The sequence below is a fragment of the Scophthalmus maximus genome, chromosome 5, assembly GCF_022379125.1.
Source record: "Scophthalmus maximus strain ysfricsl-2021 chromosome 5, ASM2237912v1, whole genome shotgun sequence".
In the NCBI taxonomy this organism is placed as follows: domain Eukaryota; kingdom Metazoa; phylum Chordata; class Actinopteri; order Pleuronectiformes; family Scophthalmidae; genus Scophthalmus; species Scophthalmus maximus.
The window spans coordinates 23352955-23379266 of NC_061519.1; the positions used below are offsets into that span (position 1 = coordinate 23352955).

At 45.2% G+C, this 26312-nt stretch overlaps 1 protein-coding gene and 1 long non-coding RNA gene across 5 annotated transcripts in view; one reads left to right on the plus strand and one right to left on the minus strand.

Moving 5' to 3' along the window:
- Positions 1-26157, minus strand: part of LOC118311009 (piezo-type mechanosensitive ion channel component 2) — a 73902-nt gene extending 47745 nt beyond the window's left edge. For 3 of the 4 annotated variants that reach the window (XM_047332033.1, XM_047332034.1, XM_035634475.2), the window contains exons 1-7: positions 25059-26156; positions 18417-18512; positions 13346-13471; positions 7749-7791; positions 5078-5240; positions 2819-3098; positions 1840-2053 (exon numbers count right to left, since the gene is read on the minus strand). In XM_047332033.1, the coding sequence (XP_047187989.1) occupies positions 1840-2053; positions 2819-3098; positions 5078-5240; positions 7749-7791; positions 13346-13471; positions 18417-18512; positions 25059-25122 (986 nt within the window). In that variant the 5' untranslated portion in view covers positions 25123-26156. Of the gene's footprint in view, positions 1-1839; positions 2054-2818; positions 3099-5077; positions 5241-7748; positions 7792-13345; positions 13472-18416; positions 18513-25058 lie in introns of all 4 variants that reach the window. The other variant, XM_047332035.1, reaches the window with a different exon arrangement.
- On the plus strand, positions 1989-5225 carry LOC118311011. The gene is made up of 3 exons (XR_004793888.2): positions 1989-2198; positions 2997-3137; positions 5097-5225. It is a non-coding gene; the product is annotated as an uncharacterized LOC118311011 (long non-coding RNA).
- Positions 26158-26312: the final 155 nt, after the last annotated feature.

A 26312-nucleotide genomic window follows, 5' to 3' on the forward strand; every position in this document is an offset into this window, starting at 1 on the left:
TTTACCGCCCGTGCAGATGGTGTGAGAGGGAGGGAGGGGGGGGGGGTACATTCCTTCTAATGAGGTCGTCTTCTAACGGCAGAACCTGTCGATGCAGCGCCGCAATCACACCTTATCTGCCGTCGGGAGGCGGGGAGAAGGACGAGGGGACACAAAGGCTCGTCCAAGGCGGCTTCGGCTATACATAGCGGTAAATAGCCTCGGCCCTGACACGCGGCGGCACAGCTCTCGAATGAGAACGACCGCAGGATCAATAAAACCCTGCCACGCCGCCAAGGGCATCGAGGCTTTAAAAGCCTGAAACTGTTAAATGGTATTTCGTATTTGAGGGGTTTGCAGCAGTTTGCGTTTGGATTTTAAGTTGAGCACCTGTTACTTAACTTAAAGTCTGATATGTGAATGGATTTTAATATGGGTCTTTGGTCCCATATGTATGTGTTAATTAGCAAAGGCGGTTTTCAAAGTCAGAAGTTTCAGAGGAGGCTCAGGGAATGGACGTGGGGAAAAAATATTACATTAGTTCTGAAAAGGAGATTGTGTGGAATAGGAATAAACGTGTGTGATCTGGCTGCAGACCTTGACAACCCCTGAGGAGGAGTCATCAAATCTGTCTCACGAGGTTGCGAAGAAATATACTGTAGAATAATTATTTTTTACGTGGGTCCAGAAGTTTGTAAAAACAATTCAATGGGAGTGGTTGGAGACGCAAAAGGTGTAACAGCCACAATTCATTTCCTACTGTGAACCTGTAGTGCACGACTTGGCCCCTCCGTGACTCTGTACCATCGTCCAATCAAAATAAAAGGCAAAATACCAATCAAAAAAAATATAACCTTAATAATAATGCGATGTGGGGCATTTCTTTAAAGATGATCACAATTTCCTCGTGATACATACTGTGCACACATCACAGTTATTGTTTTTTATATTTACTCGATAGAATTTAACCCCCAATGCTGATCAAAATTTGAATTCAAAAAAGATCAGGTTGACAGGACTTCAGGACGCCACATTGTCTCGCTTTCTTGGATTTTCATTCATGTTTTTTCGTCACCTCATCAAAGAACCATGGCTTCACACCACTTTTGTTTCTTCACGATCAGCGCAGGAGCCCCGAGGAGTATTTGTCTGTTTTAGTAAATAAACAGCATTCTTCGCATTCCGTGCCGTCAGTCGGACACCGAGGGGTTAGTGACCGGGGGCTGCGTTCATTTCAGCTGCGACTGGCGCATCTTGTGCAAGATGTGCAACAAATGTGGCTTCACTCCAGCCACAGCGGTTCACCGCCGCAGCCGCGGGCAGCTGATTGCCTCCTCTCGCCTCATGCATAATGAAACGGCGGCGGGTTGTAGTGAAGAGCCCTAAAAGCTCCGCTTTCGGATATTGATGCGCCGCGCGTCGGCGTTTTGATCCGTCTCCCCCCCCCCGCCTCCGGCTGGCTTCGCCTTCCCCTTCGCCTTCTTGTTTGTAACAACAGTAAATATTTATTAACGTTTAAACAAACTTGCCTGGGGCGCAATAAATAGTGCCGAGTCAAACGGCGCTCCAGCCGCCGAAGCTTTTGTCATCACGCCGCGTAGAAATGTTCACATTCCGTCTCCAAGGTCCATCAATGTGACGGGAGAGACGGGAGATTTAGTCTACAGCTTCAGTTTAATCAACAAAATCTCAATTAGCAGAGACACTGCAAAAAATGTCGCTATTTGATGCTTGTGACTAATTGAAAAAAAACAAAAAAAAAAACAGCACAGAGCTGCCGATTCAAACTCGGCTGTAAACAAATTACTAAGAGTTTGAGCGATTAGATGATGCGTCAGATTTTGGCCACACGCGACTGACCTGATGTAGCCGTCGCCCGGTGGGATGGCCTCCTGGAAGAACTGGAACTGGTAGAGGTAGAGGATGATGAGGTGTCCGGCGCTGAAGATGGCCATCAGGACGCACATGCAGCTGAAGATGAGCGTGTCGAAGGTGCGGCACAGGGACCACCAGGTGCACAGGAAGAGGAAGATGAAGAAGTACACGGCCGAGGTCATCGAGGGCAGCATGACGCCTGCAGACGCGGGAACAGAGGATGTAAAGTCCAGAGGACTGTTGCTCCAATATCTGACCAGGGTTATCTTTGACATAATGTATCTGCAGCGTCAGTACCAGGTTGGCAGGATGCAGCACATCGCAACACTTTAAATGGACGTCAGGTAAAAAGTTTACTACTTTACTACTTCAGTTCAGATATACTCTGCATTACTACGATCTTACTATAACAACTTTTAAAATATTAAAATAAAATATTAACAGAATAATGTGTTCTTTCTTTGAGGCATTCCTCTAATCTCATCTTTTCTTCTTGTGGTTTCAAGACTTTTAAATTCAAAATCCAAAAAAGGAAAGCGACTTTAGTCTATTTCTTTCATTTTTGTCAAATAAAGATTATATTTCAGCAGCCAATTCATATTCAAAATGAAGATTTTTGAGAACAAGCTCCGTTTTGGTTCCGACGCATTACCACTCATTGGCGACATAATGTAAAGTTATTAAGAGAGGTTTGTCGGGAAAAGTTAAAATATTGGGCTGTGGTTTCCTGTTCTGGAACATCACGGTCATCAGTCACAAAGCAAACAGTGTAATCCTCGCTGGGCTCAGTGAAAGACAAAAACACGTAAGCTAAAAAAATGATTCAAGCCGAGAACACAGAAGAGCTGGAGTATGATGAAATGTAAGATGAAGAGGAGACTCAGTGCAGATCTATTCAACTTAAAAATGCGTCAATCTTTCAACAGACTATCTAATCTCTAATAATCTGAATAGAGGGGCTCACCAGTGATGCCCAACAAGATGGTGACCACCACCTTCCCCGCAGTGGTGATCAGGTTCCCGATGATCTCCTTCACTTTGGATGCGACCTCCTGCACTGTTCTCAGGACCTTCATCTTTGTGCTCTCCTTCTCCTCCTCCTCTTCCTCCTCCTCCTCCTCCTCCTCCTCCTCCCCCTCCAGCTCCTCGTCGTCCTCGTCCTCGTCCTCCTCCGCCTCGTACCCGGCCTCGAAGTCCTCCTCCAGCAGGATGTTGTCGTCCAGGCTCAGCTTCTCCTCTTCCTCCTGGGGGGCGGATTGCGACACACAGGTGACGGAATGGAGGTGAGAGCTCTCCGTGGTGCTGAAAACACGCCTCCCCCAGGTAGCAGCGCCGCAGCGATCAGCTGTGCGTAACCAGCTGCGATGCATAGCACTTCCTGTCTGCCGCGTGGGCGTGAACATTGCTGCCTTGGCCTTTCAGCTTTGAGCGAGTTTCAGCATGTTTGGCGCGGAGCACAGCATTAATTAAACATATGCCTTGTGTTGCCTGTGCTCCGTCAGCCAGCCTCTCTCTGGAAACAACATGTTGGTGTCGTATCTAATCCCGCCGGTTCTTCCTGTGTCCCTCTTTTCTTGTAATTTCAGTTTAGATAAAAACATTCAAAGTTGACCCCTCACCGCCATTCATGTATAACACGTGAGGCGGCAGGAAAAGAAAGTATAGCAGGTGGTACGAGTCCTCTCTTGAATCAAACAACAGTGTGCGGCTGCAACTAAGGATTCATTTCATCATCAATTAATCCGTCTATTTTTTTCTCGTGTAATAGGTTTGTTGTTTGGTCCATAAAATGTAAAAAAAAAAAATGGTGAAAAATGCTGATCGCGTTTCACAAACCCCGACCTGATGTTTTGTTTCGTCCACACACCACAGATATTTAGTTTACTGTCATAGAGGAGCAAATGAACCAGAAAAATATTCGCAAATCAGAGAATTTGGACTTTTTTTAAGTCGATTTACTAATCGAAAAAAAAATGTTTTAGAGCTCTACAACAGTTTCAGCCTTTAAGGCTCCCTGACGGAAATAACAGCCTGAACGCTGCACGGGGTCTCCAGATGAATTTTTTTCTTTCTTTTGGGGGTGAGTTTCTCAGTAATGGGAAGCGAAGCCATCTGTGCCAGCGTGAGCACTGCGCAGTCGAAGAGAAAAAAGTGAACATGGCTTTAATTAACACCCGAGTCATAAAGAGAAGGGAGGACTTGCCAGGGGAAGGGGGAAGGGGGGGGGGGGAGTATTCATCAACACCCACAGGAGATGCCGCTACTCAAACTCCTGCCCGGCTCCTCTGGGTTCATGGAGCTGAATGTGAGAGCGTGTGTTAACAGAGACTCTCAACTCTCTACTGGCCACTTGAAAAGGGGAAACGATCGGAACTGCATAAAATACACGAACTGCCATCGAGACATGTTGACCAGCTTCCTTGTTCACGAATGAAAAAAAAAAATCTGTTTGTGTGAAGATGTTCCGGACGAGGCAGCTCCGAACAACTTGTGATATTTTCCTCTTTCGAAAAGTGAGAACGTTTTCAAAACATGATGGGACATTTCTTCACTCCCCCAGTTTAGCGTTATTGCCAGAGTTTCCTCTGTGGTTTCAGATATTTATTTCAATACGCTGCCTTAGCCACAATGCGACAATACTCACAAGCTTTCTTTTTTTCTTTTTTCTTTTTTAACGGTGAGTTTATGGCCTTTTCCTGCCTGACAGTCGGTGAGACTGGAAGAAATGGAGTTTGAAATAGAACAAAAATCGTATGCGGTGCGCCCATTAAACGCTCGGCTACCGGCGCGCCCCCATAACTCTCCCCTCTTCAAATTAGCCGCTGGAACAATTTGCCTAGGAGAAGATTAATGCAGCCGTTTCCCCCTTATTTTACTAAACCGCTGCACCCATTCACGAGGATATCTTTCATGGCACGAGCCTTTGATTAATATGTTTCCAGATGATCATAATCCATATGAGGTACCTGTGTACGGTTCTTGAGTTGTTGTGTTAACACCAATGTGTCAAAGACGAATGTTGCTTAACCTTTCAGGGGTGAAACTAGAATCTAAAAGTTTAGGCAAACTATAGTAACCACAATGTTCTGTCGTCGTAACACGAATGTTTGACAGACAAGTAAATATATATATATATATTTATACATATATATATGTGGATAGAAAGATTAAAGTCAGTACAAGTTAAACATTGCTTTCAAGACACTGCCTGACTGTAACCCACCTGTTCCTCTGCTGCGAAGTCCGTGTTGTACTGCGCCATTTCCTCGGGCGGCCTCTTCTGGACCAGACTGCGGCACAGCAGCCAGATGGCCAGGCCGGCCACGAACATGCCGATGTCCGGGATGAACACGCGGATGCCGTTCCCCGCGTCTGCGCCAATCACGCTGGGGACAAGCGGGGGAGCGAGAGGATACACCATGACAGAAAGCAGACGCTCTCGTCCTCACTTGGAATCTTTGGCTTTGTCTGTTTGTCCCACGTCACCTCGCTCTGTCTGTCCCGACCTACCACGTGTCTCTGACCATCTTAAAAAGCCCAAATAACAGTTCCACAATTGCATATAACACATCTCTCCCGACAGGATGTGTTCCTGGAGACTGGAGCTGCACTCGAATGCATGAGAACAGATATTACTGCTGCAATTATATACGTATGTATATATATATATATATATATATATATCTCTCTCAGAAAACACTGCCGGGTTTACATGAACGCATGGGAATCTGAAGCTTTTCCGTTACTCAACCGTTCTTTTAATATGTTGTTTTGTGTTGAATGCTCCAGCTTTTATGTGCGGCACCACCCACTTTAATCGGGTTTTCAAATGTGTCGCTATTAACAAGTGAGTAAAATTCCGTTCAAACAAAAAAAAGAAAGGTCATGAGAGTTGTTGTAGGGTTTTTTAGACTGAAATGTGAAAAACATGTTTACTCCCTTGAAAATTGCAACCGTTGCTCATTATGAGGCGGCGTGAAACAATTGGACCTTTCGGAAAAGGGATCGAGACCAGATTCGACTTTTTCAGCTTTAATGTGTTAAACTATGTTATGTTATGTGCAGTAAACACAAAACACTGTCAGCATCTTATAACAATCTAAAATGACCTAATTGGTTCTGGTCGTAGCTTGCTGAACACAGTGAGCGCATCTTATCAATCCACTGGAACGTGACGTCATGTGAAGTCTTGGAGGTGTGCAGTATGTCTGTGGAGAAACAAAGCTCCTGTAACATTTGGTTTTATATGATTGTCTGCTCACTACTCACTAAAGTAAAGGTTCTGTTCAAACAGGAAGCTAAAGAGTGGCGGCCGACGACCACGGTAACGCCAGGCCTCAAGCGATCCGGTGCGATGCATCTGTTTTTTTTTACGAGGTGCCGTGATTGCGTGTACAATTAAAGCAAATAAAAATTGTCCTAGAAATAGCAAACATGTTTCAAAACCTTTAAGACTCACTTTTTATCATCCAAAACTTTCATTTCATACAGCGACCTGGATGCATCCTGTGTTTTCTTTAGATTGCACGCTGAGCTCACAGTCAAACTGTTTACAGTAAATAAAATATACTGACGGTTCCGCGGCCGCAGGCTGCAGAGCAAAAAGGCCGACCCCATGTTTGTGCCGAGATATACAACGGCCGGTCACTTTAAACAGAAACCAATCTCATTGTGGCCTTGAATGGATATGAAGCTTAATAAAAGTTAACAAGTCGCAAAACAAAGTGCCAATCGAGGCGATGGAGAACGCCCACTAACGTAAATTGTTGGACCTTTGGCGGCTGTTGGCGAGTTTAATCTAATCAAGGACGCCTGTTTCCACGGGTTGTATTGTTGCGCGGCTTCGTGCATCCTCGCACGGATGAAAGAGATGGAAACCGCCCCGCGCCACACAGGGCTGGGGCCAGCTGCTTCAATGACTCCCACTTTCCCCTGCTTATCGCGTGGGGAGAACTACCACAGCACCCGCCGGGGCTGCGATCCGTCGCCACCGCGTCCGGTGCCAGCAGCAACACCTCGTGCAAAAAACTAGACATCAAGAAATATGTCCTGCGCCATATAAATATTTGGTGTTTGTGAAGGATTTTGGAAAGATCAAGCTTGAGGACACTTTACGTCTCACTTGAGTTCTGCATTTTTCCTCCGCACAGGCAGTAAAAAGGGGGGAAAGCATCCGCCTGTTCAGCGCCTACAGCTGTAACTGTCCTATATACTGTGTATACGATCCTCGACACAAACAGGTAAATGCAGGCGGGGGTAAAAAATGTTTATGGCTCCGCTTCCGCCACTTACAGTATACTATCCACCGAGGGGCCGTTGAGTACTGGAAAAAAGGACGTGGCCGACTTTGGACATTCCCGTACTCAGGAAGCCACATCTCTTACAGCTGCAAGAGCTTTGAAAAATAGGGCCTGTCAACCGACTGTCCGGCACAACTGTGTTTAGCGTTCATCGAGATTATTGTTATTTTTATTGACGGGTGGCTATAGATAAAGGAAAGCTTGCAAAGACAGTGCATCCGCCTATACCTGTGAAATAAGTGCGAGATGAAAACTACAATTTTAAAATGTACCGCTAAAACTATCATTATATTTTATTGCTCAAGCGTAGTAATATCGCTGAACCATCACTTCGTCAGCCGGCAGTCACTGAGCCGAGTCCGATCACCTCCTGGACAAAAGCATCTGAATTGCCCGACTGGGAGAATGATGATCGCTCAGTTAAACAAAATCCACTTGCATATTTTATGCCGGGTGATCGTCGGGAGGAATGTGATTAAAAAAAAAAGCAGAATAAAGTAAACATATTGTCAAAAATCCATAGGACAATATCATTATCAGTTTAACGAATATGGTTGTTGTGGAGGTGCTGGATTCACTACAGCAGTGTCTTACCTCTCGAAGCCAATTTGTCTTATGGATTTCTCCCACGCGGAACCTGGACAGACGAATAGAAACTAAGTTAGTGAATACAGATATACTCAATAGCTTTAATAACACTTTTGTATCATCGTCATTGAAAAAAAGAGGTGGTGTATCAGGTGGACACGCAGTCTCAGCAAGAAGAGATCGTTCCCCCTTACAGTGTGTGAAAAGCTAATAACTGTCATTTATTAATCAACATTACTGAATAATGATGATTTAGTCTGAAATGGAGCTTTAACCACGACCTTTGAAAAAAACTGTCGTAAAATTCTGCGTTAAATCATCTCTAGAAAAAATATGTTGTTTTTACTCCGGCTTTGATTTAATTCCCTGTTAAGTGAAAATAATCAATCACTGTGTGGTCACTGTTGTGATAACCCCCACGTAAAGAGAAGGATATGAAAAAACATTTCATGTGAGCTTTGTTTCCTCAAGCTCGGAGCGGCTGAAGTGTTCCTGAACGCCACCCCAGCGCTCGGAGAGAGGTTTCCAGGTATTCAACTCGCACGCTGACGGAGGTCGGTTCGCCTTTGTTCTGCTGCCAGAGAAAACATCGGCCTGCGACTTGGGCGCCGCGACCCAATGACACATTGATGTGTCCGGTTGTTCTGTCGGCGAACTAGGAGACCAATGAGGCGGGCGAACTGTAGTGCAGCGCGGCGAACTGGTTCGAAGGCCAAAAGGTCACTTTACACTGGACTTGAATTCGCTACGGCTGCAACAAGAGCAATGTCGCTCCGTGTCCGCTGAATGTTTCACATGCTAGACACGAGGAGCCGCTGGCATCCGGCCGAGTTTCCGGGCGCTTGGCCCAGGGTGCGTTTACGCCGACCAGCGTGCCGCGCACGACAAGATGGACCCTCCTCGCCCGTGATAGACGCCGTCTTGGCTACGTAGCGGACGGAAAAAGGTATAGCAGGTTATAAGGTATGAAAGCGTATTTTCTAACATCTTTGTGTGGCGTAATTTGGCCCGATTTCCACAGTGTACGCACGTACAAAACACGCGTACACGAGAGAAAATCAAAATCAGATTTTAAGTCAAGTGAGGCAAGCAGCCGGCAGAAACCTCAGACGGCGACAATCACCGTCGAATTGCAATCATCATTTCTGTTGAGTGCCAAATGCACTCATGTCTGAAAGCATGCAATGCGCCAATGTATCCGTATCCCATAGCATTGGTTTTTATCTTATTTAATTATTATATATATATTTATATATAGACAGTGTTGGTCAAAAGCAGCTTAATGGGACAAACAACATGTGAACGAACTCACAGAAGTCATCCGTGTTGGGTTTGAGAGACGCTTAGCATCAGTGTCAGAAAAAAAAAGGTCTGGGATGCTGACCAGCCTCATGTCACGTCTTCATGATGCCGATTTTGGTTCTCTAGTCTAATCGGTGACCAGTGCCTTCGTTTTTTTTTTGATGAAGGACAGTGCCAGAGACTCGCACAAGAGGGAGATGAGGGTTGTTTTTGTAATCCCCTGATAATCAGGCCACAGAGGTTGACAAAGTTCATTGAATCCTTAATGACCCGTTTGATTCTTCAGACGGGAACTTCGGCTTAACACACGAGCAGGACAAACAGAGTCCGCGTCGGTGATTCCCGAGTCCAAACATCTGCAACACCCAACTTCACGTAGCCCAAACTGAGCCTGAAGGTGTCAGAGGAAATCCTGCGTGTGTGTGTGTGTGTGTGTGTGTGTGTGTGAGGAATGCCAAGTCAGGCGCGACTGATCCGTGGGACCAAGAGACAAAGATTGTGTAACAGACTTCGCGGCCGCCCCGCCCGAGCCGAGCACCCAAATGACCCGCTGTCCTTAGATTTTGATGTGAACATCGTAAAACTCCCTTTTGTTCTTGCTGCTCCGTTAACCTCCCAGCGCGGCGTTGCCCGGCACTCTCCCCTCCACCTCCGGGGGCCCAGTACCAGTTGCCCTTTTCCACGGGAGACCTGCGAGATCTGCTGCTTTCGACTTCGCAGCACCTCGCAGCTGCCGTCAGAGAGTCCCCGGGCCACGGGAGAATTCAGCGAATGCCTCGTAACTGCGAGCAGGATGCGTGCGGATGGGGAGGACGGTAGGGGTCAATAGCACAGATTACGGGACTTAATGAAGACTATTCCCCCGAGGAGCTTGTCACAAAAGAGCCATTGAACCCGGCTGTTTAATGAGCCGGTGAAATGTCAATTGCCATCTGATACGGGCCAAATTGAACTTGCTTCAGACTTGTTTTAATGGTTTCTTCGTGGAGGCCAGACGGACGGGGCTGCTGCCACAGAGGACAACGACAGCCAAGCTGTTCAGATAATCAAAGGAACTACATATCTGAAAGTCACTGCAGCTTTTCTCTTTCTGTCGCCCTCCGACAATTTCAGTTGGCGTTTATCTGAAATGCAGCGAGCTCCACCCATCTGTTCCTCGCCGACGGCCGACGCCAAACTCTTTTGGGGTAAATGTGTACGTAAAACGCAGTTCCCACCGCGTTGAGTCAGCGCAGAGGAATGACTCCACAGACCGCCGACCCCGCCCCTCTCATCTGGTGACCAGTCGCTGACCCGCTCCAACAGCTGGAGGTGTTAGCTTTTTGCTTTAAAAAGGTTTTCTCCTCCGTACTCAACTCGGTTTACTTCTCTAATGGTGCATTTGGCAAAGAGGAGAATTATATGAAGTCGACTGTGTGTGTGTGTGTGTGTGTGTGTGTGTGGGGGGGGGGGGGGGGGGGGGGGGGGGGGGGGGGGGGGTGTTATCCGCCTCATAGTGAAGGAAGACTCCTTGTTTACACTCGGCTGCCAAAAGGAAAAGGGTGTAAAGAGGCTAAACACCAGATATAGAAATCTGAGATAAGGCATTTTCTCAGAATGTAGGCGGGAGATGGAGTGGACAAAGACTAATGTCTGGCTTCCTGCTGCATACGTAGCCCACAAAAAACAAGGGATAGGATGACATTAACTTTTACAGGAAGTAAAAATCCCAACAATATGTATACACGTCTTCATAATGGGGAGAATGTCCAGGTGTATTTGTATCTGGGACATTGTGCAATACTGTGTGCAGGATGTCTCCAGGACTGTTTACTTTGCACACTCTCACATTTTGACTCTGTACGACATCTTCAGTGTCTCCTCCGCTTTAGATTAGTTACTCCTCGTGTGTGTGTGTGTGTGTGTGTGTGTGAAGTTATATTTCCTCATTAATTGTCCGATGACAGCCAGGATCCACCAGCTGTTCGCCAGGAGGCCATTCGGAGCCGTCCAGCGCTCACACAGACACTTGTGCCGTATAATGACTCGATGTGTTTATCATTCAAGTGTCAATGGACCTTCGTCAGATTTGGTCAGAAAACCAAACGTACTTACAGAGAACCGTAGTCCTCACTCAGCGTGTTCGTGATACCAGGGCCAGGCTGCGTTCGAGGGTTAATAATGTACAACTCCAGTGTGGAAACGTCACAGATGATCCAAAACCAGAAGAGGGACTGATTATTATTAGTGTATGGCAAAATATGTTATGTTTAAATATAATGGGGGTTGTTGCTAACATGGTTTTTATTCTTACATATTTCTAATGAAAGTATAAACACATTTATTTTTTTTATTTATTTATTTGTTTAATTTATTTATTATTTTTGCCTTTATTGGATAGTACAGTAAAATGTTATTTGTTCCAGTCTGCCTTTGTTTTTAATACCTTTGATCCATTTTGGTAATGACTGATTTTCACATAACCTTTGTTATCCATTAGAATCTGTATTTCAATGAATGTAAACAGAAAATCCGTCAACCCATCAATCAATTGGTCGGTTAGCTAGTGGTCATACAATTGAAGCTTTTATCAAGGCACAAATTATGCTGCAAAGATTAAAAAAATATGTACATTTTTTTCCACATTTTTTCAAATCCTGTTAAGTGACTATTGCTGAAGGAGACAGGCGGATGTCAGAGCGATAGTGAGATACAGGAGACCTGTTGAATTTAGGGTTTTTCGTCTCATCGGGGATTGATCTGCCAAAAGAGTGTGTAGCCCGTGAAACTTTAATAAATAATGGAGATTTCCTTGAGTGAATATATTTAGTCTGCCCTCTCTCAACTGCTCTGTGTTTCGCGTCCGGGACGATGAGGTCCGTTCTGCCTTCTGAGCAAAGCGGGCTGCGGAAAGGGAGTCGCTTCCGTTAGAAGGAACAAGTCATCGTGACACAAGGTCACGGTCCGTCCCGTCTAGACACACGAATTTTACACTTTGATACAGAGTCCCACGAGACGCCGACCCCGTACCTTTCAGTGTTTCCTTCACCGGCAGCAGAGAATATCTGCCCGTGTGGCACAGGGGGGCTCATTAGTTGAGGAATGTGTCGGATTCACCATGTGGCAAAATGCAATAAGAGTGCAGAGATTGTGAATTATTATCAGAGAGCATGTTCTACCCACTCCTGCGAACGGTACATGTCTTCACTCAGTTTTTTTGGGGGGAGGGGGGATGGAAACTTTCCCTGGAGACGTGAAGAAGCTTCACCTTTGTCCGGTGGCGCACGACCCCGTGACACTGCGTCACAGGCTCAGGTCAGAGTTTAGGCACATAATGGCCTGAGTGATGGGTTAAGGGGCACATGTGTTCACGCTCTGTTGTGAACATGTGGCCCAACACGCAGAGATTTTTATCCATTTGGCTCTGACAAGACTCAGTGAGTGACTTTTTCGTATTCATGGCACAGTCAGAGGGTTTGACTAGAGCCCGGGCGATATATGTATATCCCTTGGCCAATGATATCGGTCGATATGAGCCTTTCACAGATTCATCAGTATCAGCGATTATGTTTGCCAATATGAGCCCGCATGCCAACCTTGTATTTTACAGAATAAACAAAGAGGAAAAGATGTGTATCTATGTTTAGATTTTTAAAGAAAATAAAACTGTTTCTTTTCTTAATTCAAGTTCTGTACATTTGGTTGTATTCTTTTTCATTTCTAGTTATTTATAATCAAATCAAGGTTAAACTGTAAAATGTCAAGTTTTGAGTGTGATGCAGTAACAACATATTGGGAATCATTGCAATTGTGTTTTTCTTTTTTTCTTTTTAAATTCGTATAAATATCGGCCGATATATTGGTATCGGCATCGGCCCCCAAAAGTCTGTATGGTCAGGCTGAAATTTTGATAATCTTAAATTGCATGCACTCATTACAAAATTAAATTTATGAAGCATAATCCAGCAAATGTTGGAAGGAACAAAATACCACTGAGACATTTTATCATCAAAATGAGGAAACATTGTGATTTACATATCTGCAAAGTCACCGTCTTTACAACTGAAGTAGTATTTACAATTTCATGGTAATCTTCAGACAACAACGAATATTTGGCATCGCTTTATTATTCTTTTCTTTAAAAAAAAATATATTATTAGTCCATCAACAGATATTTGGGATAATTTTAAGAAACCCCACCTTTGCTTTGATTGAGGCTTTGTTAACTTTACTCAAGACAAAAAAAGTTTGCTCCCCTACATACCTAACAAACCTCTCACATCCGTTCAGAGCTCTGACCATAAAGGCTGCAGTGTACTCACAGTTGAAGTCGGAGCTGATGGAGTTCCCGGCCAGGAGGCTGTTGACGGTAATCTGATAGATGATGTGGAGCAGCAGGAAGGACATGCTGGTGAGGCAGAGGGACTGCAGCAGACGCCCTGTGTGGCCTGGAGGAGAAAAACGGCAATTCACCACCAGCGGTACTCAGGTTTAAGGATTCCCACATGTTACTTCTGCTCTCAAACACGGAAAGGGACCCTTTGCTTCTTCTCTTTTATTGTTTCAGACACTTGGCCTAACACGCGGGGGGAGTCTGGCTCGTTTCTGAGTCGGGCAACATTGGACAAAAACGGCCTAGTATTTTCTGCGTTCTTCCTATATTGCTCCCGGGGCAGGGACGTCGTCGAACACGGGCAGCTGTTTCCTAGAGCGAAGCTCGGAGAACAATGATTCATATTCATGTGATCAGCTGTGGAGCTGGTTTGGAATGAGTCGGGGGCGAGAAGGTGGAGGTGACTGGGAGAGCGCCCAGAGGGGGGGGGGGGGGGGGGTTCAGTGGATCACACGCCACACATCCTGTCCATGGACCGGGAGCGCTATCGTTGAGCGGAGCTTATTTTGGTTGAAGAGTCAAATAAACATTCCGCGGGGAACCACAAGAGCCTTTAATTCTCCCCGAGCCCCGAGCTGATCGGCGAAGGAGCAAAAAACCAGACCCTCATACCCCATCTCGTTCTTTGAGGGGCGTGCAAACTTCAGAGGGGAAGATGCGGCTTTTCTCCCCAGACTTTAAGTGCAACGACACGCAGGTATCGAGTGAGCCGTGTGCCGTCCTCCGACGTGCAGTAGGTTTCAGAGCACAGGGCCGCTCCCGGGAGGGAGGGATGGACGAGCGGCGTCTGAGGAGCTGCCACAGCTGCTCCACACATGGCCCGCTTTATTGTGCACCTACAGGTATTTGGGATAATTTCAGCAGTTGTTATGGTGATAATTCCCTACAGTAGGATCTCTTCTTCCACCGTCTCAGCACCAAAGACGAAAATCCTCAGGGAAGGATGAGCTTGATGAGACGCGGCCTCCTTGATGACGACAGAAACGATGGCCCTTGGCTGCGAACGGAGATCGCATTGCATATCTACACAATCAAGTCCACTGGTTCATCGCGGGGCGGCGTCTCCATCTCATTAAATTTATTGCATCCTTGCCGGGAACACATAATAGTTTTACTGTAGTGTGGCACAATATTCTGGCGGAGGCCAACCCCCACCGCTGAGCCTCGGGCCACCGAGGGCTAACTCCGTCAAATGTGCGCAACAACAAGCCGCGGATGGCAGGCTTATTAAATGTTGACGTGAAAACAATTTGTGCTAATTTCCCACTGCAATTCCCCGGGCTTTCGCAAGGAGGGGAACTGGGAACGCTTGTAAACACGAGGCACGAGGACTGTTAGCGAGCTTCGGTGTCCAAATTGGTCCGAAGGGCTCTGGACAATGCAACTGCTTCGGCTCCCGTCGGGCCTTTTTCCTATTGAACAAAACATTAAAAAAAAAATTTCCCCCCATTCATCTGACAGCACCAAGATCCGCTTTAGCCACGTGGCAGAGAAAGACGAGCCAAACCGCTTGGCCTGTTTACGGAAGCCCACGTCAAAGACAATGAAAAAAAGAAGGTCTAATCTCAAAAAGGGAGTGACGACGACGACGGCGGATGAACAAACCTAGGGGACGCGTGAAAGCCAGACGCCCTGTCTGTTCGAAGTCCACCGGCTGCAACATAAGCCTGTGACAATCACCCGTGACATCAAATATTTATTAAAAACAATTCATGCGACAGTACTAAAAGACTCTCGCAAGGGAAATTGTCACGTCGGTGCCCAGAGCGCCTGCCGCACAGGCTCTCAGAAACGCCTGTGAGAGTGTTGGTTCCGATGCCGTTCACTGCCACGGAGAATCGGACGCCTTGCGCGCGGGAGCGGAGCCAATCGCGGGCCGATGACGGCATTAGAGAGTAAATCACCACACAAACTGCAACAAGTTTGCCTCCAGATTGGAGTGGAGGCTCGCCCGCTGCCGTGTCCCTGGGCGCACTGCGGACGCTGTGGCTTTTTTTTTTTTTTTTAAAAGCGAATTAAAACCCAATGCATAATTCATGTAGAACATTTGGTTTGGATTAACTGAACCGATTTAACTGCGGAGCGTCTTTAAGGACAAAATCAAACAGACCATCAAAACAACGCATTGATTTGATCTCAACCCCGTTCCGGATATCTAGAATGAGTTTGGATTTGCGTTAGTTTTAACAATCAGTGTATATTTTAGGTTTTACATTGATTAATTAAGGGAGCGACCCGGATGTCACGTGCCACGGCCAGGCTCCGCGAATCATAGGATGATTGCGTCTTTGGATTTAAATCAGTAACAAATAATTCCAACGGCATCACAGTGCCGTGATTCATTTTGAACTACCTTTCACAAATGTACACTATATGTAGAGCCCAAACTCAATACTTTCCCCCTCAGCTGATGGTTACCCCCTCTGTTTATTCTGCAGTGATTGTGGTTTTCCAGTCTTTTCATAATCAGTCAAATCTAATCCTGCTACTAAATCCCTGTTTTCATCCACTTACTACGACTCTTTCTCCTGCACTCGTCCTCTCTGATGACAGACCGATGGGATTCATGACCTGGCAGGTTCTATCAAACACCTCAAGCAATTTGACTTCACTTCTTTGGTGTTTTTTGCTGCTGCACATGATCATGTTACTGTAAATGTAACAATGCCCGGATAAAGGTGACATAAACACGAGCTGGGAAAATGTATCGCATGAGTTTTAATCTTCCTGTTTAAATGAAAAGGAATAACATGCATTGGCTTGAGTTTTAGGGCATTTGAGAGCATTGTTCTACAGTTTAATAATTCAACTTTGATCAGATTGTGACATTCAGAAGCTTTTGTGGAAAAATAAGAGCTTCATGATAAATGCATTCATCCATGAATTCTCTCCTCTGACTGCAGCTTTAGCAAATTCCTATGAATCATAATGAATAATGATGACAACCCCCATCAGAGCTGTGTCCCCTATGTCTCTTATTCACAATGCAACAGCTTGAAATGACATTATGCTGCCTGCAACAACAACAACAACAACAAACTGGGGGCCAGAAATTCAAATTAGCTCTAGAGAGAAATAAAACCTTTCTTCTTTTTATTAACCGCAGAACAAAACAACGACACACGTAACCGCATGATTAGTTAAACCTAAACTCCCAAAGCTACTGGAAGGTGTAACGGCTTGGATCAGATGGTCTGTAAGCATCATAATGAAAACCACCTGAGTCTTGTTTTGTCCTAACGTAGAACACAGGTTTAGTAATTAAGTGGAGAAGCAACTTACTAAAGTATGATTTATATATTTTAATTATTTATATACATATATATACACACACACATATATATATATATATATATATATATATATACACACATACTGTATATATAGGTGGGGGAAAAGGTGCCTTCTAGAGAACATTTTTCTTCTTTTTTTTTCATATATTTGCTTTATTCCTGCTGTATATGTAGCTTGTCCCTCCCTATCTTGTTAACATTGTCTTCATCTCATGAAATCTGAATCGCATTACAGCATTAAAGAAAACAAGCAACAGCCTGAACAGTTAAACCCTGTGGTGGAGTTTGGAGTTACCGACCAATGGGAGAATGAATGAGGTGCAGACCTGGAGCAAAATTACTTTACAAGAAAAAGCACATTAGTTTCCACAGAAAACAAACTGACTCACTGTCTGTTCTGATGATTAATTTTTCAAACAAAGCCCAGAACATACTTGTTCCTGCTTCTGCAATGGGAGGATTTACTGTTTTTTCTCTATTATGATGAAACTGAATATTTTTTCGGATTTTGGACTGATCATAAAAAATAATCATCAGATTAATCTACTGTGAAAAATGATTGTTAGTTGCAGTCATATTTGTAATCCAAGAGTACTATTTATTTACTCATTTTATTGTAATAAATCAGACACATTGTTATTTCTTGTTGGTGTTAATGTGTTTATAATCTGATCTCCTGTATTTTTGGACAAACTATATAATCTCACTTGGGGAGAGGACATTTTGGCGACAGGCCCACTCCACGATTTATGCTGATGAGACAGATCATAAAAAACTAGAAAGACCACGTAAATCCTGACACGAGCGTTGAAGTCAACAGCCACCAGACACGTGAAAACCTTCAGCTTTACTAGAAGACTCCTCTCTTTAACTATTGATGAGGGAGTGAGTGGGTCCACTTTATTTCCTGCCTCCTCTCCTCCACCTCTCTCTTTCCTCCTTCACTTCCTGTTTGTTATTTCAGCTGGAGATGTGCGGAGACGGCTCTCGGACTGGATGCTGCTCCCTCCGCCGCCGTGGGTTCGTGTATTATTAAGCACTGCATGTGGTCTCCTACAGAAAGCCATGCAACGAGAGGTCCGAGGGTCGGTGCCCTCCGGTGTTTTGCCGTCAGGGGGAGTGCATCGAAGGCGTGGCTGGACTCCACGACCACAATCCCACATATAAAGGAGCAACAGTCACCACCGTCACTTCTCATAAACCTCAGACAATGAATAAAATAGCGAAGAGCTTGAATGCCGAGCTGCAACTGAACCTTGGGAATCGGCCAAGTCAACTCATAACACTTGTCAACCCACTTTGGATTTTCATCTTGGGTGTTTTTTCGGGGTATTTTTTAAATTGACATTATCTTTGAAAATAAAACCCAACCAAAGCCTTGAATTATCGTATTCATCGGGTGGACACGCGATCTGGCCCTGGTGGACTTCAGCCTCCTATCTCAGATCTGGCTAGCCCTGGATAATTTTTATTATGACAGATGGACTCGTGTCCGCACTAAACTGATATTACCTTTCACGGGCTTACGTATGTGCCAAAATCCATCCTCATCTCAAGGAAATTCAAGTCCCCAGGAGAAGGCTTGTATTACACGGAACAGTATTGCAAATTCAAACAGGAGGCTTTTGGGACACACTGGGCGGGAACAACACCGGGGCCAAAGCGAACGTGTGAAGCTGCAAAAGAGAGTCACACAGAGGATCTTACCCTGCATCGACGTGCACGTGGGCTCGGCGAAGAGCGGAATGAGCAGGAGGTAGATGAGGTAGACGAAGGACAGGGCATTGTACCTGAACAGGCAAGCTGCGGAAACAGGCGAGAGAAAAGAAAAAGACAGCCACAATTAATCGGAGTCAACAACACTTTCGATATGAGCACTGTGAAAGGACATTCGTAGCCCCGTTAGTAATTCTGAATTGCGTAACTTTCAAAAGTAAATGAAGTACAGAAGCTGGCAGTGGTAACAAGCTGCTTGGTCCGGAGTCACCGCTGAGGTCTGAGAGAGACATATGGTGAGAGTCATTAAAGAAGCCAGGACATTCCCCGACCCAGACTTCACACGTCCTTCTGCTCATCGGGCCCGAAGCCTGATCTTAATTCAGTCATTCAGGGAACTGACGTTTGTTTTGTTGAAGTACAACTATCAGCCGATAGTTCTTTTGGGTGTTAAGAGAGAGAGAGACATTTAACCGCCGGCGTGCTGCCAGAGGTCGCATCTGCCTCTCAGGCCTCACATAAGATGTAGCCTTCTTGTCATATATGGAGATTTCATTTTGTAAGAGTCCTCTGGTATTTCATGGACTGTGAGCATTATTGAAGCCGGGTCCCTTTTTCCTTTTTAAACGACAAAAATCTGGGGGAAAAGTTCGCAGCAGATGTCTGTCACGCAGCAGATGTCCTTAAAAATGTATGATGTGCCTCGGAGTTTTGAAAAGGGAAAAAATGACTTTTGGTTGCCAAAACTTTGGATCAATCACAGCCACATGACGCAAGGAGAGAGCAAGATGTTACGAAGGGCGACTGGAAGCGTTCAGTGTTCTGGTTTTAGTTTTTTGAACAAGGAGTACAGCGAGAGTTAACAATACACTATGTTCATTTTTTAATGTCATTAAATTCATTTGACAACGCTTAAGATCATCAATAAATTGCTATATCAAAACATTTTTCCGGTTACCATTGATAGAATGTGAGCATTTGCCTCTATTCTGGCTCTGCTTGCTCTCTATCTTTATGCGTTAAACGTGTGGGTGAGGTGATGGACACCGTTGTCACCCGTTTATGGCATTTCATAGACCTAATGATTCATAAATATGCCGAGAAAATAATTTAAAAAAAACTCAGTGAATTAACTGAGGATGAAAAGGAATCATTAGCCGCACACACACACACACACACACACACACACACACACACACACACACACACACACACACACACACACACACACACACACACACACACACACACACACACACACACACACACACACACACACACACACACACACACACACACACACACACACACACACACACACACACACACACCCACCCACACCCCCTGTCCGAGCGCACATGAAGGAAGTCTTTTGAGCTCATGATGAAAGTTAAAACGCTTAAGTGCAAACATGACTTCCAAAAACCATTAATTGATGTATTGATCCGCAGCACCCCTCACTTCCCCCGCGACCGACCATCGGCACAGTTCGAGGCTTTTACCAGTTAAACGGCTCACATCACCTGCTGACTGAACATCAGCTGAAGCGTCCGCAAGTGACCCGCACAGCAAAAACACCGCTTCAACATGAGGCCCGTTGAGTTTTCTCTTTGCTTATTTAACGAGCCTGAGGACCGAGTGCATCTGTAGAGTCCCCTCGAAGAATTGATCGGGCAACAACTGCGACTCCCAGTTTTTCACGTTTCTTGTGCAAAATGCGCGATGAGCTGCATAACTTCTGTCATTTTCAGGCCGGTGGGTATAGGAGTGTGTGCCAGGAGGGAAGCACACACTGTGACATTGTATGAATTGTGGAAACACACAGTCTGGCCTCCCGAATGTCTCTTTACGGTTAAATCAACAAGCACAAGGTTTACAACCTGGTCGACCACACGAGTTAGCGCCTAAGTCACAGAGATCGGCCCATCGCGGCAGCTACTGGTCTTGGAACTATTGAGAAGAAAAAAAATTACACCTAACTGCTGAAAAAAATGGTGCTTTTATTTATCTTTGCGCAGTCAATGGACCTATTCATTGACATTAGCAGTGACTTTTCCCCGCGCCGGAGCCCTAGAGGACGTGAACCTCCTGGTTTTTTTCTTCTCTGTGCTCAGATCAAGACCAGTTAAAACTAACCAAAGAAAAGTCAATAGATGTTACGGGTGCTGCAAGTCATCTTGGGACAAAGCACAAGCATGTGTAGATTACCTTTGTGACCGAGTTTCAAGTATGCGTGGAACTTTGACATACCGCAAATAAAACAACATTAATGCTTGACAAAGCACTTCATCCTCATTGTTCATAGTTGGTTTTTTGTTTGTTGAACTGAAAGACTGGTTCATGCGAGCCTCCTGGGCGGATCAGGAGGAAATGACTCACACTATTAATTTTTGGTCTCAAACGCTGCAGCATTTTCGATCCCCACCCACTTCATTTCATCTCCGCTAAATGTGGCATTAAATAATCCCTAAACCTGCCTATTTTGCCCGAGTTGGCGGTGTGGAATTTCCGCAGCCCCCATTATTCATCTGTTCGGCTGCGCTCGCGTTCGCATCCACGCGCTGGGGAGATAGAGATGGTCCGGCTGCATCTGCGTGGCTCTGCTCCGGCCGCTGGGCTGCAGACATTTGACCGCAGTCTTCCTGACCAGTTGCCGTCGCTGTGTGACTCACCATCACGAGGATGTATTTTATTTTTTATTTTTTTTAATGCAGGGAATGAAAATAAACCGCCTTTGTTTTCAAGACATCAGATTACTGAAGAAGAAAAAAAATCACTCCCCGACCGCGGGTGAATCGGGCTTTTGTCTTTTCCCAATAACAGCTATTATGACAGACGGACAAAGCCCCAGAGCCGACCCGACTCCGGAGCTTCAGCCAAAGAAACATTGAGCGTGGCGATGGGAGATAAGTTGGTGCGGTGCCTGGCCAGGCCGAGCACGGGGCAGATAACGGAGGTATTTACTGTAAACCCCCTCTGAAATAAACATCAGGGAGCATAAACTGTACCACATCTGTCTATAGCACCACTTTTTGGACTGTGGCATATATTTAGCAAACAAAAAAACAGTTTACAGAGGAATTGTGTTTTTCACTCGACATTATGTTCTTACTCTGTCATATCTGATTGTATTTATAGGATGATTTTCACTGCCAATAAAATCCAGTCATCATTATGTTATTTAATCGATTCACTTGGTCAGAAAGAAGCCTCAAACATCACAAGTCGATGTCTTCAGAAGCCTTTGTTTGGCCTGATTTACAGTCCACACCCAAACATGTGCAGTTTCCTATCACAGAACAGGAAGGCATGCTGAAGTATTTACCTTTTTTGTGCAATTTTTGAAAACTTTGACAAATCGATCACGAATTTTGCTCAACACCAATTCTGTTTTTAATATAACAGCCTAACAAATTTTTTTTAACAAACACTCCTTCTTTGCCTTTTTCTTACATGCTCAACTCTCTAGTTGGCTTAAAGACTGAACGGGCATAATTCAGTGGAAACGCAATTGTGAGATGTTTTGCCATCACATTTGGGGAGCGGTCATCAGATATATTCAAATGGAGTCATGAGTCTAGTATGTTAAATTTAAACTTTATCGTATACAATGTTAAAATGACGGATAAACTGGAATTTGCCCTTTCCTTCAGCGAGAAACACGTTTTGACCCCTGATGCCTTTTCAACATATTTAATGTCGCAGTTTTTTATTTTCTTATGTGTACAACTGTCAATTTAATTTTGCGCGTCATTCAATAACAATAAAAATCATGTTAAAGTTGAAAAATAACTTGTTACAGTGTGGTTTTGATTGAAAGATTTTTGCTCCTATGGAATTATAACCATAAAAAAGAATTAGAATATTTCCTCAATGTGCGTTTTCATCACTTGTGATATGAATCAGCGGGATAAAATCCTTATTTCTACAACCAGCTCTCCTCTGGTGACCATGATGCTGGTGCTGCTTGGAGATTTGTGATCTATGGAGCAATGTATAAGCAGACCATAATTTTGGGGGATTCTCAAATTGCCTCAAATCGTATAATCCAAATAACAGATATAAGCCTTGTATTTCTGGTTATGCCCCCCCCCAACGTATGAGAAAGTACACGCTCATAATCATGGTCACACTCTACAACTCTGCCAGTAAACACATAAACAGCGGCCTGTTTGATCAGCGAAACTGTAACTGTGTGTGTGTGTGTGTGTGTGTGTGTGTGTGTGTGTGTGTGTGTCGGCAGAGGGACTGTGTACACACGGGCCCAGCAGTTCTGCACTTCTCAATAGAGGTGCTGTCAGATGGCCAACAGAAAACACAGACTTTGTAATGTCAGCGGACAAGTCTTTCACTGGGACACGAGATCAGCGAGGATCGCCGGCATATATTACCGCCGCACGTATACACGCCAAGTGAGAGACGGTGGTGTGTGGAGTCGGACGACATCTGCCGTGCTGTTTATTCGGCACTGAGAGGAGCAGAGAATACTTCATGAGCACATTTTTACCATCAGTCACATGACACCAAAGCGAAAAACCATAGGATTTCGGACCAAAATACGAGACGTTCAAGAAGTCGCACCTAAAATGATCCTGGCTAAATGTGTGACACATGATGAAGATAAAAACAATTAGCAGCATTAGACAGTTTGCTGGTGGCCTGGTGGTTATCGATCAGTAGTTTTAATCAAGATGCGATCTTCTGGCTGACAAAAACAGAGACGATGGAGAAAACTCGGTGGCCGGTCAGCTGACGCTGACGACCTTCTCCCCCTCCTTCCACTTCACATTGCCCTCATCCTGTCCGTTGCTCCGTGTAAGCGGCGTAGAGTAACTTGTGCTCATTTGCACTTTGAAAAAACATAAAATATTAAAGGTATGTTTACGATAAAAGGGGAGGCAATTCTTCTCTCCCTCACTGCCGCATTATTAATTCATACTGTTAAAACGACTTTCCACGAATTAATGGAGACAATGCATGGCCTCACGATTGCTTTTGGAAATAAAGGGGGGGCGTCGGGTCTGTCAAGTGATGCATTATGGTGGTACTGAGTGGGTCTTATCTATAGAAAGCATGCTGTTAGCTTTTTTTACGTCCGCACAATAAGTCTTGCAACAGACACCAGAGTGGAACCTCGGTGGCGGTCAGACGCTAATCCTCTTTCACTTGTGGCCAACCACAGAGTTACTGCTTTAAACACAAGCCAAACTGCATTTAATAGAGTCTGCGTCCGAGGTGCGATCGTACCTCGGGCTTCGTTTCCACAAATCGGCATATTTGCGAGTGTGTCACCTCTTCCTCTGTTTGCTTAAAGCTGCAGATAGTCACTCTTAGGGTCCGACAAAAGCTGCCACGTTTACGAGTATGAATCGCTCAAATCTGCATAGCAAAAGGATGAATCAAGCAAAAACATTCAATAACGCAGCAACAATAACTCTCCGTGTGGAGCACTTTTCTTTTTGCGAAGTTAGAAACGCTGTAAACAAACAAAACCAAAAAAACTCTGCTGACTCAAACGCGGAGGAAATTACAAACCACACAGTGAGGACACGTATAGCTCTAACGCCGTCACGGCTATATGAATGTTAATCAATAATATTAACACTATACAGGCATGTGCTCAATGTCCATCGGCAGCTGAACAATCAATAACAACACATGCTGATTTGATGATGACTCATTAATAGCCACTGGGAAAAACCCAGAAACCACGATGGAAACCAGATGACTACACAAGCACATGTGTATTTAATGTCACTGCAGTGCAGTATATGTGCAGTGCTTTGGGTATTTGTGCGACCTCTGTCATCCAGAGGGACATAAAACTGATTATACGGAAACAATAAAGTTTTGTGTCATGTGGTGATTTTTTTTTTTTGGTTGTTGCATCAAACACTGTGAAAATAGCACTTTAATGTCAGTCTACTTTTTTAATCGTCGGACATTTGGAGACGTCCAGATGGACACATACAAACTCTGTAACTCTGCAGTGTGCAGTGAGTCAGGCTGCCTCCGAGGCTCAGTCTGCAGCGACTGGATGCTCTGCTGTCTGGCTGTGTTCGCTTTACTCCATCCAATTTTTTCAAAGAAAGCAAACAGCCAAGTGTAGAACAGTGCTGGTACACCAGCTCGCGCACACACACACACACACACACACACACACACACACACTCTCGTTTTTTTGTTTGGCTTCAGTTTGATAGGTGAGGAGGGATGAACTGAACGGTGACCTCCAGCATCACGGGGTCAATCATAAATCATCACAAATAAATCATACAAATAAATAAGTTCCCGCAATCATACATTTGATGCGATGCTGTCCACGTCGCATACATACAAATACTTCAGGATTTCTGTAGGATTATTTTAATTTCTGTCACATTATATCAGTAAAAAAAAAAAAGAAAAAAAAAAAGGGGGTAAAGCATTGAACCTAATTTAAAAGTCTGGAAGTAAATGTTTTAAGCCACAGCCTTTATTTACAACATTTGAGATGATAAACTTTGTGTAGGATCGTGGACTGGCTTAATGAGTATTACATACAACTATTAATTGGTCAATCAACCAATCACGCGTCGCACTGGAGGCCAATTAGGAGGCGTGAAAGGGTCGGATTTGAAAAGGCCAACTCACCAGCTGCGAGACACAGCGGCAGCAGTAACCTGAAGACCAGCCCGCACACCACCTCCGAGGCCATGGCTCCGGGCAGCCCCGACTCGAATCCAGGTGAGAGTTACGGGGGGATCGTCTCTCTCTCTCTCTCTCTCTCTCTATGGGTTCTCTTGCATCCCCCACACTGCCGCGCGCTCTCTGTCAAATCCCAGCGGGCGTCAAACGAGCGGGTGCGCTCCTCCAAACGGACACATCGGCTCTGCCCGACGATGGCACCTGGACGTCTCCGCGGGTTATTCCACAGTGAGCGCGTTCGCCGAGGTTCACCACAGCAAGCATGTCGCCGGCGGGCGAAGTCACCAGCATGGTTCAGTCGCTCAGAGGCATGGAAGTCATTGTTGGCGCTGCGCAAACGGCGGCAGACTCAGGTGCGCAAACCTGGAACGGTGCGCAAAAAACACCCGGAGAAAGGAGCCAACAAGTCCCCCAAAAATCCAATTAACCCTCTTCCTTTGCCAGAAACCAACATGAACAAGAAACGTCCTAGAAAAACAAATGAGTTGAATGACTCTACGTTATTATAAAACCAGGGTGAGCGCGCTCGGACTGCACCGGACGCATGTACCTTTCTCCTGAAGTCCTCCTGGTGAAATTTGACTTTCTGACTTCTGGTGTTGGGACTGTATTCGCCAACAGGAGGCTACAGGACGGGGTGCGTTGATTGGCAGCTGAGGCAGCCTATCATGAGTCTCCGTCCGGCAATGGGTCCAGCCCTCTGCGATAATTGGATGCAAGAGGTGGGACGCGGAGGTGGATGCAGAGGCAGAGAATGATGATGAACAAGTTTTTGTTTGATTTTTTTCTCATAATGCACCAGTATTCTAATCAATATCGTAGTCAAACATTCAATAGGCGCGACCACCTACGGGAAGATTTCATGAATGCACTCATCACCGCCTGGTGTCCTGCTGTTTTCATCAGAGAGAAACAGCGACGCCCGCCGGTTGGAGATCGGCCTGCAAGCTCATCCTCTTCAAATCTGCTGCGTGTTACCACGGAACAGGGCTGTCACGTGTCTCCTCGGAGGAAGGAAAACTAATTTGAACCAAAATGTTTTCAGTTCTTGAAATAATAAAGGATATTGTTTAAAACTGTTTACATGTAATCCGGTAGCCTGCTGTGTAAACATGACTCAGACCTCAAACCCATAAGGTGCTCCGAGATGTTTGTGAATGTTTTTTCCACAATTCCCCTCTTTAAGCTGTTTTGGGGACA